Here is a 14023-nt window from a genome sequence, read left to right as displayed (position 1 = left end):
TCGAACCCGTGTCCCCTGCATTGGCAGGCAGATTCTTAACCACTGCACCACCAGGCAAGCCCCTTGTTACACTCACTTCTAAGGAAATAATTTTATTTGGCTACTTCAAAAGGTAACATAAAATGTTCAGTCTTTACTTACCTTCCTGTTGTAACTGAGCCAAGAAAAGTGCAAGGTATGTGTCTGATATTAATTCTGGACCCGTCAAGAGAGAATTCAAGTTGAACCACTGGAAAAAAGTTGTCAATGTTTAAGTTAGTGCACATGTAAGTAATAAGGAAGTTTCACATGTTAAGAGTAGATATAACCCATCTAAACTTAGTAAGACTGTCTAAAGACTGAAAACATGTCAAATCAAGATTTTTTTAAGTAATTAAATAATGTGATTCTAAAAAATTGAAATAGAATGTTGCAAATTTATCACTATTAAATGTTTTAAAAGTTTGCTTTGAGCCATAAGCTTTAAATCCCTCCTCCAAAAAAGAAAAGAAACTGATAGCCAGTATTTTAAAGTATCTTTATTGATAGCGACAATTAAATCTTTTTTCAAAGGAACAGCCCAACAAAATCCTCATCTAATCATATTATATTGATGGTGGAAGAAAAAGGAAAACTACCCAGTTTTCCCACTGCTGATAATCTTGGTCAAAATAGTTCAATTGAGAGAAAGCCAGACATTCCAGGAAGAGAATTTATAATTGCCAACTCATTTTAAAAAGTAAGCCATTACTGCATGTAAGTAACATCATTTGGTCACTACTTCATGGGCCTCCTAGTTTAACCCACAAAAGTTTCAGAAGTTACTGTCAGCAACATGACCAACTACTTTTCCTGGATTTTCACAGAGATAATATTTTTCTCAGTCATCTTTTTCTTTATACAGGGACCTCAGACAAGAGTCTATAGGGAAAAATACAATTTTAAACAAAAATACAAATTAGAACCAAAGATGATAAGCCATACTTTGACATTTCATGTATTTGTCAAAGATAATTTGAAATGTGTAAATTCAATTTTGAAGAACTAAAATTTTAAAAATTTCTCAAAATAGGGGACTTCCCTGGTGGTCCAGTGGGTAAGACTCTGCGCTCCCAATGCAGGGGGCCCGGGTTCGATCCCTGGTTGGGGAACTAGATCCCACATGCATGCCGCAACTAATAAGTCCACATGCCACAACTAAGAAGCCCACATGCCGCAACTGAAGATCCCGCATGCTGCAACAAAGATCCCGAGTGCCACAAAGAAGACCCGGCGCAGCCAAAGTAAATAAAGAAATACAAAAAAAATTTTTTTTTCTCAAAATAATAACGTAAGTTTACATGCAAATCAATACAAAAGAATTTCTAGAATTTAAGTCTTCAGATCTTGAAAGTGAAGAATACTTGATCATATTTTTAAAGATCTAAATAAAACCCAGAGGTTAAATAACCTTGGCAGTTGTCCTGCCCTGGTTTTTCCCAGAGTTGATTCCCACCTGGGTCAGTCTTTCCTGCATCACACCACACCTCCTTACTTGCTCTTTGCCCCCCCCAGGAGAGACCTTAAGAAATAATCAGTTATGATGAAGCTGCTTCTAGGCAGCAGACTTAAAAGGTAATAGCAGGGCTTTTGTTTTTGAATTATCTTGTATTGATTTAATTCAACTTTCTTGATTTCATTTCCTTTTTTGTTTTGTATTAGTTTATTTTTTAAAACAGCTTTATTAAGGTATGATTGACATGCAGTGAACTGGCCATATTTCAAGTATACAATTTGAAAAGTTTTAACATAGGTATATACCCATGAAGCCATCACCACAACCAAGAGTGAACATATTCGTCACTGCCAACTTTCCTGCGCCCCTTGTAATCCTCCTCTTTCACTGCTCCTTGCCCTCCTCATCCCCAGGCAACCACTAGTCAATCTGCTTTCTGTCACTACAGATTAGTTTGCATTTTCTACACTTTTATATAAATGGAACAATACGGTATGTAGTATTTTGTGTCTAGGTTCTTTCACTCAGCATAATTATTTTGAGATTCATCCATGTTGTTACATGTATCAATAATTCATTCCTTTTTACTACATTAGCCTGTTTTCAATAATCCTCTTTCCGGACTTCCCTGGTGGCACAGTGGTTAAGAATCCCCCTGCCAATGCAGGGGACACGGGTTCGAGCCCTGGTCCGGGAAGATCCCACATGCCGCGGAGCAACTAAGCCCATGCGCCACAACTACTGAGCCTGCGCTCTAGAGCCCACAAGCCACAACTACTGAGCCCACGTGCCACAACTATGGAGCCTGCGTGTCTAGAACCCAAGCTCTGCAACAAAGAGAAGCCACTGCAATGAGAAGCCCACGCACCGCAATGAAAAGTAGCCCCCGCTCGCCGCAACTAGAGAAAGCCCACGCACAGCAACGAAGACCCAATGCAGCCATAAATAAATAAATAAATAAACAAGTAAATAAATAATGCCAAAAAATAATAATAATCCCCTTTCAAAGTGTCAAAATTCTAAGAAAAAGGACTTTAACTCTGTTTCAAAAATGGTATCGTGTATACAAAGATCACTGGCAATTATTTTAAAAAATAACACTTTAGGTACTTTTCTTGATCTTAGAAAAAGCCTTGCTCAAGACACATTCCATGTCCTTTTTTTAGAAAAAATAGAAATGATTTATGCAGATACATGTATTACATGGCATTTTGGAATGCGAATAACCTTGTTAAGCAAAAGCAAACATGACTGGAAATTTTTATTCATGCTAGACACTATTTCAGGCTTTGTGACATTGCTATGCTTAATACAAACCCATGAAAATAGTAGTTAACTGACAGAGCATCTTTACAACATAAAAACTCATAAACATATTAAAAGTAACCACGGCTGTATTGTCTTATTAAATAGAGAATTTTACTTATGTCCTCTCTCTATTGAAACCAGGCCACATACACACATTACTGGTGAGTTTCATTTGCAACTGAAGTGAAAGGGACAGGTGCCTTAAAGACGAAGGCACAAATCCCTTACACTTCAGTTGCAAGTGAGCTACAGAATGAGGAAAAAGACAGGGGAAGAGGGGAAGCATTACCTGTTTTCCTAATTTTCTAACTGTAAACCAGTGCTCTTTATAATTGCATATAAATGATCTTTCATTTCTAGAAACAGGAAAAAAAAACATACATAATATTAAGTTGAAATACTAGAGTTCATATTCATTTAGTTTGTCTATTGGAAAGTATTACACAAAACCTATGAGGATTTAGGATTATATTCACAGTTTTAAGTATCACTGATTTTTAAAAAATTACAAAACAGTATGAATCTCTGTGCAGATAAGTGACGCCGTGCAAAAGCGATGGCACCACACCCCATTCAAGGATCAGCTCTGCACTGCCAGACACTGAGGGGTCAGGAGGGCTCAGTGGGCAGATGTTCACAGACAGCCGCAAAAGGTGAACTAGGAAAACCTGAGGGATTGAAACGGGCAATATCAAAACAAAAGCATGCAAGATGTATTTTTCTCCTTTAAGAAAGTATAAATTTAAAAATCAAATGTAGGAAAGGCAAAATAAAATCTTACATGGGATCGATCCTGAGCCTCTGATACTCTGGACTGTTAAACAGGATTAGTTCTAAACCCCAAACTTTCAAGGCATTGCTTATAACCTGTTATAAAAAAATAACAACTTTTAAAAATTCCAAATTTAAGTGGTGTAGCCATGTTAGTTGTATACACAATTGTAGTTCATATATAAATTTCCCCAGAAGGTTATGGTTTTTAAAGTGTGTGTGTGTGTCTAGATATATCACTAAGTCCATAAATAATATACAAACGTAACATTAAAAGAGTACTTTTTACACTAAGTTTCTGGAATGTTCCAGAGAACCACACAATTCCTAGATAAAACTGCCTCAAAACTCCAGATGTATTTTCTATCCAGTAAGTGCTACTCTTAAAACTAGTCCACTGCAAACGTGATAATTTGGCTGCTACGGGTCCTGCTTTAGAAAACTGATAGTCAACTCACTACCTGATATGTAATAATGATAATTTTATGTCTATTAAAATGAGTTATTTCTGGGGATTTAAACTGAAGCTTTCATAAATTTTAAACTTCTGTTATCATGGGTTTGTGATTTGTAGGAAAAAAACAAAAGATAAACCTGATTATTTCAAACTGAGAAAAAAAAGGGAAATTTCTGCAAATTCACTACCTTCCCTCCAAGGTAGCCAACAAAGCAGTAAGTGAACCAGGCACGAATACAGACAAAAAGTGAACGCTATGAGGTGCGCAAATGTGAACTGGCACCAAGAGCAGCGCTGCAGGGACTTCCCTGGTGGTCCAGTGGTTAAGAATCCACACTTCCACTGCAGGGGATGCAGGTTCCATCCCTGGTTGGGGAAGTATAATAAGATTCCGCATGTCACGGCCACGTGGTACAACCAAAAAGAAAAGAGCAGCGTTGCACAAACAGGAAATGGCAAGCACTGGCCCTGCTCAGGCCTCTGCTCCAAGCCGTGCAGTAGCTGTCACCTGGAACGGTCCACAATAAAGCACTGGTTGGAAACGCTGGTGACTGAGGAGTCCAGGAGGACAGTACAGCAGAACACAAGCAGAGATATCTGCAGAAAACGTCCCCCCAAGAGAAGTTCTAAAGAACGCTGGATATGCCTCACAGGTGTTAGAAATGGAATGAAAGATCCACGGATGAAAGAATCAATCTCACAAGTACATATATTCACCCACAGAATTCAAGGGGAGTGACAAGATTTAAAAAACGAAAAAGGCAAAAGCCACAGACCATAATGAAGGAATCCAATCCTAGTGGGCTGATTTAAATGGAAGGTAGGAAAGTTGTATTTTCTCAAATTTACACAGGGGATGGTAAGTTTGAAATCCTGCGACTTACTGGAATTACGGTTATTAGCATCTGGATGCAAATTAACAACCTCCTTTGAGGAAGCCCTCCTCTGAGATGAAGATCCTGTCATCCTAATTGTCATGTTTATCTGCATAAAAATCTAGTACTCTGGTATAGAATCTTAGACATAATCTACTGGAGGAACTTCTGAAGGTTACATCATTACAGTGACTATGAAAGACTGTGAAAAGCATACCCTGAGCTTAAACAGTGCCTGGGACATAAACAACACTTAGCAGATGTGACTACTTACTTACTTACTTGAATACTGTGACTACTTACTTGAATAGAGAAAAAGCCACTGTCATCCATATTTCCAGAAGGCTGCTGTTTAATTTGGATAGGTAGTTGGGACAGGGGTTGAGGGTGGGAAGAGAAGGATAGTGTCATTAGTGTGCATATTTAAAGTAACATCTTGTGCATTCCCATCTACAAAGACGAGAGCCGATTTATAATTAACAAGTCAGATCCCCATAGGAAGAGCGGTTCATCCTTTTCTAAACAGCATGCACATTTCTTTAAGAAGTGTGATTTAGTGAGTTTAACATCAGTACCTGCAAAAATGTGCGATAGTCTTCACTAGTAACTCCTCCTTCTGCCATTCTCATCCTCTCTTCCTCATCTAGCTGGTGTGCAATTGAAGATAATTCCACAGGGCTGAAGTATTCTCCTTGTAACAGGTTATTCAAGCAATGCTGAGCACAAAGTGAACCTTCTTGCTAATATTTCCAAAAGAAAAAATGCAAATGGGATTTGTAAAACAGATTTGTACAGTATCTTCCCCGAAACAGAAATTTAATCATTACTTTAACACAGCCAAACCAAACATTTTTAGCTTTAGACAAGCATGATTAACACGGGTACATGCATTTTCATTTGTTAACATTTATTTTATAATTCTACCATTAATGAAACTACAGTTATTTAGCTATATGATCAAAAATTTAAGAATGATTTATACTAAACAAACATCATCTGTCAAATACACCAAATCCGATTTTTATTAAAAACTACTCTATTATAATAAACATTTAGCCTCCTTTGTTTTCAGTGGCCAAAATAAATACATTTTTGGAGATTCCATGGTAAATTACTAATGCTGAAAAGGAATTTTAATCCCTAGAACATTTTTTCTTTTAACAAGATAATCTCTAATCCATCTAAATGTTCGTTCATGGAATTTCAAATCCATGAACAGATGAAGAATCTCAAGAATTGATATAGTAAGAAAAATTCTGTTCGATGTTTATGAAGACTTATAGCTACAGAGCCAAGGTTCTCTTCAAGAACTCTGCAGATAATGTACACAGTTTTGGTGCATGAGCAAAACTGTCCAAAAACCACCCCTGGAGTTCACTTCTGGACAAACAGCAAGGGGGCTGCATCCAAGCTCAGTTCTCCAATTGGGAACTGGGATCACTGGCTTCCTGTTATGGGGGTGGGGAGAAAACAACTTCCCACAGGCCCTTCGCGGGCTGGGCAGCTGGCTTTCTCACACAACTGGCACCCCAAACCTAAATCCAGGCTTCCTCCAACTAAGCAGCCTGTGTATCACCCCTCTCCCCTCAACACTGCTGCTTTCCTGTTTCCCTATAAGAAGGGAGACTAATGGGTGGATGAGATCCCTCCCAGTGAACCCAGCCCCGGGTTGGTCTTTCTGTAGTATGATGGCAAATGGGAGAACACCTTCTTCTCCTGCTGATAACTCTGGCCCTCTAAGTTCTCCATTTCCTCAGTAAAGTCTGTTCATTAACCCAACCTGTCTGACATCCTGCAGTTTGTTTCGAGCTATGTCACACAATAGGTCAGACCCCAAAGACCAACACCTTGCAAGGTACATCTTTTTCCTGAGTTAATTTTCTAGGAACAAAATTCCGCTGCTGAAGAAGATACAGGATATATGTATATAATGGAATAGGAATGCAGCACTGAGACAGTCTGAGTGTGAGGAAGGGGGCCGAGACAAGTTTATCTTCATATTTTGGTACAGAATAAGTAACCTGAAGTAAAGAAGACACTATCCATCCCTCAAGTCATAACTACGATGGTGAGAGAGTACTTGTCTCCATTTCTTTTTTCTTCTACTGTATTCCTCCTGCCAGAAAGCCAGTCTCACTGAACAATATAATGTGAATTGGAGGGATACACAGATGTCTACTTATATTCTATTGAAAAGTGGGCAAGACAAACAAGAACTCACAAGAGGATAGCCAAATGGATAAAAAACACAGAGGGGGGCTCAACTTCATTAACCACCAGAGAAACCTATATTAAAACTACCAATGTGTTACTACTACACACTCCAGAGTGGCTAAAATGTTGGAGACGATTAGAGACATCAAAACTATTATATACTACTGATGGAAGTGTAACTTAGTTTAACCACTTTGGAAAACTATTTGAAATATCTACTACAGCTTAACATTTACCTACCCTATGATCTAGCAATCCCACCGCGAGGTACATAACATAAGCAACAGAAATGTAAACCTGTATTCATCAAAAGACATGTATAAGAACGTTCATAGAAGCACTATTTGTATTGGCCCCCAAACTGCAAATTACCCAAATGCTCATCATAGTAGAATGGCTAAATTGTGTTACATTCACAAAGGACTACTATGTAACAATGACAGTGAGTTAACTACAACTACCTGCAACAATATGGATGACTCAATCAATGTTAAACAAAAGAAGACAGACTCAAAAGAGTACACTCTATATGATTCCATTTACAAAACTTCAAAAACAGACAAAACTAACTAATCGATGACGTTAGAAATCAGGGTAGTGGTTACCCTTGCAGGGGTGGAGGGAGAGTTAGTATCCTGGAAGACGAACGATGTAAGGGGGCTTATAAGATGCAGGTAAATGTTCTGTTAATTGATCTAAGTATTATTTACACACTTGTGTTCACTTCATGAGAATTCATTAAGCTATACTCTTATGATCTGTGTGCGCCTACACGTGTTATCCTTAATAAAAAATTCAAACAACGATAAAAAAGTCTCTACTAAGATACAGGTACTTCACATTAAGAGCTACCTAATACAGTGACCAGACACTGGATTATCTTGGAATTTTCTGTTTGCTGTCAGGCTACATGCTTCAGTTTGGGGCTCTCAGACTATGGTCACCATATGTAATAACATACATAGAAACAGTGAATCGAAATATTTGATTTTAAAATACTCTCTATAAAAAATTAGCTTTAAAATACAAAAAATAAGCACTTGAAATTAAACCTAATTGAAGTAATACTGTATTGCTTTAGGAAATTATATCAAGTTCTGTACTTCTAAGATAATTTAATAGAAGGAAAGAACAAATTGTACAGTCAAATTTAAATAAAATTATTTTTTAAAGTCACAAGATGAGTCAAATTCTACATGGACCAAAAAAATTGTAAAATGGTCCCATCTAAGATTATGCATTTCCCTGCCTGCCCATCCCACCCCCTAAACTATCCCCAACCACTTCATTCATTCATTCATTCATTCAGCTATGCCGGGTCTTAGTTGCGGTACTCAGGATCTTTGCTGCGGCGTGCGGGCTCTTTAGTTGCGGCATGCAGAATCTTTTTTGTTGAGGCATGTGGAATCTTTAGTTGCAACACGTGGGATCTTTTGGTTGTGGCATGCAGGCTCTTAGTTGCGGGATCTAATTCCCTGACCAGGGATCAAACCTCGGCCCCCCGCATTGGGAGCATGGAGTCTTAACCACTGGCCCACGAGGGAAGTCCCCGCAACCATTTCTTTTCTTTTTTTTTTTAATTTAGTAATTTATTTATTTATTTTTGGCTGCACTGGGTCTTCGTTACTGTGTGCGGGCTTTCTCTAGCTGCAGTGAGCGGGGGCTACTCTTCGTTGCGGTGCGTGGGCTTCTCATTGTGGTGGCTTGTCTTTGTTGCAGAGCATGGGTTGTAGGTGCACAGGCTTCAGTAGCTGTGGCGTGTGGGCTCCACAGTTGTGGCTTGCGGACTTCTAGAGTGCAGGCTCAGTAGTTGTGGCTCACGGGCTTAGTTGCTCCGCGGCATGTGGGATCTTCCAGGACCAGGGCTCAAACCAGCGTCCCTTGTATTGGCAGGTGAATTCTTCACCGTGCAACCAGGGAAGTCCCCCAACCACTTCTTTCTCATCAAACTTTAACCGAAGTTGGACAGAAGTTCACTTTGCTATAGTCAAAGTTCAGTGGTATTGAAATTCCATGATTTCAAGCCCAGACTTTATTGTGTTGGGATCCAAGGATGAACAAAATGCATCTTCAGTTTTACCAAGATATCTTACAAAACCACCAAGGGTAACTTCAACCAAATCATTCCCTCACTGTCCCCAGAGTCTTCAGGACCTCCCTGAAACTAGTTCAAATTCCCAGAGACACTACTGCCTCCAACTGAAACTCGGCATAAACCCAAAGGTGTGCTCAGAAATGGCCTAACTGGGGCCACACAATCAACCTAGCAGCACTTGTTCATCTCATCTTAGTAAGAATAAGGTCCCACCCCTTATTATGAAGTTTGGCAAGCACGAGCATCTGAATAACAACAGTGGCCAGCACTTGTCCAGCACTGCGTGCCAAGTGGCATTCTAAGCACTCATAACGCTGAGACAGACACTTCAAAACCCTCAAATACGGCGGAGGAAACTGGAGAACAGAGATAACAAGTAACTTGCCCAGGATCACACAGGTAGTAAACGGCAGAGCTGAGATTCAAACCCGGGCAGAGGTTTCGAGTCTGTACTATTACCACTTCCTTAAGCCACTTATTTGGAACTTGGTGATTCTTAAACTTCAAATATCCTGAAGATGGTTAAGAACCACCAATCACAAAAAAAAAAAAACGTAACGAATGTCATAAAGTCAAATCTCAGCATCTTTCCAGTATTTTCACTAATTTTAAATATAATCCCAACAAGTTTGGCTATCATTCACAGCTGTAAACACATAAAAGTACCAATTCAGATGGCACACCAACCTCACCAAGAGCAGTCAGCAACAGAAGGGATAACAAAAACGACAGAAATCAGGCACCAGAACTAAAAAAAAAAAAAACCCAAACAACAAAAAACTCCAGCAGTTGGTGGCCATATAGCACTAGGGTTTAAGTTAGGGATGGGCAAACTCTAGCCCTTGGGCCAAATTCAATCTGCCCCAGGAGCTAAGAATGGTTTTTACATTTTTATATGGTTGGGAAAACACACACACACACACACACACACACACACACACACACACACGAATATGTGAGAACGTAAAAAACCTGCAAAGTCTAAAATATTTAGAGAAGGACTTCCCTGGTGGCGCAGTGGTTAAGAATCTGCCTGCCAACGCAGGGGTTTGATCCCTGGTCTGGGACGATCCCACATGCCACGGAGCAACTAAGCCCATGCACCACAACTACTGAGCCTGCGCTCTAGAGCCTGCGAGCCACAACTACCGAACCTTCGAGCCACAACTACCAAGCCCGCATGCCGCAACTACTGAAGCCTGTGAGCCTAGAGCCCGTGCTCCGCAACAAGAGAAGCCACTGCAATGAGAAGCCGACACACCGCAACGAAGAGTGGCCCCCACTTACTGAAACTAGAGAAAGCCCGCACAGCAATGAAGACCCAATGTAGCCCCAAAAAATCCTATTTTAAAAAATAAAATATTTACAGAAAAACTTGTTTACTTTAGATAAATAGCACCATATACATCTTAGATGCTCAAGGAACACTCTTGATTCATTCAAATATTTATTGAGCACCTGCTATGTGCCAGGCACTGGGGATATATCAATAAACAACTGTTGAGTTTACATTTTAATTTAACAAAGGGCACTCCAAGAGACAATTCTGAAAATGGAGAAACCAAAATTCCAAGAGGAAGTGGTTGCAAAGTCCTTTGTAGTCAGATAACCCTACATGCACAGCTTCCCTAGGGCCAAAGTTGGTTCTCCGGCTCTCCAAACCCAGGACCTAGAGTTAAATGTATGTGGAGGAGGGGAAGGGAGTGCTCTGGAAAATGTCATGTTGAGCTCAAACATTCCCAGAATGGACAGTGTATGAGATGGACAATGGGCCCTATGGTTACAGGTGCTTTCCATACTATTGAAATATGCCTGAAGAACTTTAAGTCTTCATTTGCTAAGTACCTATAAGTTGATAAGGGTAAATGTGTTCTTGAAGTAGGTTTAAGTCTACATTCATGCTGATAATTCAGAGTGACTGCTTTCAGGTAAGTAGATTTTCATTAGGCTAGCGTCCAGCTTCTTTTGATCCCATGGTTAAGCAGCTACCTTCGCTGAACTCTATCCAAACTAGGTACCAATCATTACTGTTAAAAAATATATATTGTATAATTCTCAGGAAGTGATGTGCACAAATTTAAAATCTTCAGTGTTGAACCATCTGGTCCTACAGCAAAGCTTTTGAAAATCAGTCATAAAAATATGCCCACTGGAGGTTCTCTTCATCCAGTCTCCTTAGCCAAGCAGCTAAATTTCTCTTGTCCAGGATTCATATAACATGTCAGTCAAGTCAAAAGATTGGTGATAACCGTACCACTGAGACCTTCCTCACCCACACATAAAAACTGGTCTATTCTAGTACCAAACTTTCTGAAATGTTTTCTATAAAGAAAAGCATTCCATAACAATTTGGTTAGATTTATACTGCACTTCCTTTGTCTTCGATTGCTTTATCTGATTGCTGTGTGTGTATTTTTAAATGGACAAGTATTTAACAAAACAAAACCCCTTCGCTCCTACTAAATAACAGCCTCACCAGCAACCCTTTCTAAACACGAAACTATTATGAAACAAGATATGTGACAAAGTTGTCCTGAGGAAGGTTTCACTCACACCCAAATGATTTGATAACTGCGAAAAAAGACGAGTTTCTCCACATGCCACAAACATTATCTTCAAGCGCATGGTCATGGAAGAATCAAAGCAAAACAGGCTAGGCAGACAAAAACAAAATTATTCCTGCCCACTCTTAATACCTAATAAGAAAGCTGGCCTCCTGATCCGGAAAGATGCCACTACCAAAAGAAACGAAACCCAAACATCTCATAACAAAAACTCTTGTGACGACTTCCCAGTTCAGGGGCGCACTGGGTTTCCTACTTCACTTCCCTAAGGGTCACGCCCTCCGTGGAACAAGCCAAGGTCCCTGCCCCCGGGATGCTCACGGACCCAGTGCAGAAGGATCTGAGTGTATGAGAAATTCCAATTTAGAATTGAGGGGCCCAGAGAAGGAAAAGTTAATTCTTCCAACGGGTAGGACTGGGAGAGCGGGGTGGAGCTGGGAAGGGTAGAGGGACGTGTCCAAGAGGTGACTAGCTAGAACCTAGGGAGAGTGGGGGAGAGGAACTGGAGGACTCCCACGGAAAGTGGAGAGAAAGCGCGGAAGTCACCTCCTCTCTCGTGCCGCCGGCCCTGCCCTTATTCCCTGCGGGCTTCCCAGACATCTCAGGCCCGGGGCTCCTCCGGCTCCTCGGGCACGGGCCTTAGGGTGCAATGGGGGCATCGGTGAAACTCCCCTCCAGGTGAAGCTCCTCCCGCCCGGCGAGATCGGGATGGGGGCATCTCGGGCCCCACCCAGCTCCCCGGGAGGCAGCGATGCCGCTCCCCACGCCCGCCACCGCGCTGCAGACAGCTCCCCACCGAACGCGGACACTCACCTTTTCATGGAAGATGGACTCCATGTTTATTTGTCTGGAGCCAACGGCCCCCGCGCCGAACCAACCCCCTCCAGCTCCGCCCCCAGCCCGACCCCTCCACCCAGCATGCCCCGCCCTGCCTCGTGCCACCCCCGCCCACGTGTCTCGTGTAGACCAATCACCCCCGAGGATGCGAGTCACGTGGATCGAAGAGGCGTGAACGCCGGGGCGGTAAACTCCGGAGCACGTGACCTTTGTAGCGCGTCCTCCCATCTCCTGTTGTGCCCCCGGCTGGAGGATGATGCAGCGCCCCCTGCCGTGTGGAGGATCATCTCCGCTTCCCACTCATTGCGGTGGATTCTTAGGCTTCAGGGGGATTGGATAAGGACCACCTGAATTCTATGTTCTTTTTGTTTTCTATTTTACCTTGTACTTTCTTTTTATCGCATTTGCATACAATTATTTAATATCTTTCTCCTCCTCCTGCGCAGAAATTCTCATTACATCCCTGAATACTGAGCACTTGTGTAAAAATAAGAGTTAATATTTACGTAGGGCTTACTGTCGGTGGGCACTCTTGTAAGTGCTTTGCATGTATTAACGAATTTAATACAGCAAACTTTGATGTAGGCGTTATTATCCTTATTTTATACATGAGGAAGCTGAGGCATGAAGAGATTAAGAACAGCACAACTAGATAGGTAGACAGATAGTTTGGCTGTAGAACAGAGAGCTGTTGGCGTAAAAAAGGGAACTGAAACCACAGGAGTGGATATAATCATCTTGGAGAAAAGGAAGAGACTGAGAAGAGGATCTCACAGAGCCCTGAGGGTAGAGAAGGCATAGCCTAGGAGAAGGGAGGAAAAGCAGGAAGGTGTAACGTATGGAAGCCCCAGGAAGGAAATGTTTCAAGGAGCAGTCAGTGTCAGTTGCTGCCCAGAGGTCCAGCAACATAAGGACTTACAAGAGCCAACTGAACTGTGTTGCTATGGAGACCACTGGTGACCTTGGTGAGTGCAGGTCCAGAGGGACCGAAGGGGCAGTGGGAGGGAAGGAAAGGAGACTGCCAGCGAGGACCAGGTTCTCAAGGGGAGGATTCAGTAACCATTTATCCAATGTCTCTGCATATACAGTCCTGTATTGGAAATACAGTCCTGTATTGGAAATAGTCTGTGTTCTTAAGAAATTGTGGCCTAACTGGGGAAAGAAACCATGGTCTCATGAAGCAAAAAATATGCAAACCAGTTTTTCTGATTTTTTTTTTTAAAAGAAAATGTGTCTGTATAGAGAAACATGTATTTCTTTTTTCATGCATATGCATTACAAATCTCTGGAAGAATACACAGAAAACCCAGAGGTTACATGTTTGAGTGGTAAGGGAACTAAGGCAAATGGGGAAAGAGTGGGAGGGAGACTTTTCACTGTATACAATTTTGGTCCTTTTTTTTTTTAAATAAATTTATTTATTTATTT

At 41.1% G+C, this 14023-nt stretch overlaps 1 protein-coding gene across 4 annotated transcripts in view; it reads right to left on the bottom strand.

The window, feature by feature from the left end:
- The window catches only part of ATXN3 (ataxin 3), a 33058-nt gene extending 20438 nt beyond the window's left edge, over positions 1-12620 (bottom strand). For 2 of the 4 annotated variants that reach the window (XM_082854173.1, XM_082854175.1), the window contains exons 1-6: positions 12572-12620; positions 5461-5625; positions 5189-5233; positions 3564-3649; positions 3072-3138; positions 142-229 (exon numbers count right to left, since the gene is read on the bottom strand). In XM_082854173.1, coding sequence (XP_082710299.1) covers positions 142-229; positions 3072-3138; positions 3564-3649; positions 5189-5233; positions 5461-5625; positions 12572-12595 — 475 coding nt within the window. In that variant the 5' untranslated portion in view covers positions 12596-12620. The remainder of the gene's footprint in view (positions 1-141; positions 230-3071; positions 3139-3563; positions 3650-5188; positions 5234-5460; positions 5626-12571) is intronic. The other 2 variants (XM_082854174.1, XM_082854176.1) reach the window with 2 other exon arrangements.
- Between the last annotated feature and the right edge of the window lie 1403 nt (positions 12621-14023).

This window comes from Leucopleurus acutus (genome assembly GCF_964270905.1).
Source record: "Leucopleurus acutus genome assembly, chromosome: 1".
Classification (NCBI taxonomy): Eukaryota; Metazoa; Chordata; class Mammalia; order Artiodactyla; family Delphinidae; genus Leucopleurus; species Leucopleurus acutus.
Note: the sequence above shows the minus strand (reverse complement) of the source record. Positions and strands in the feature narration are given on the sequence as shown.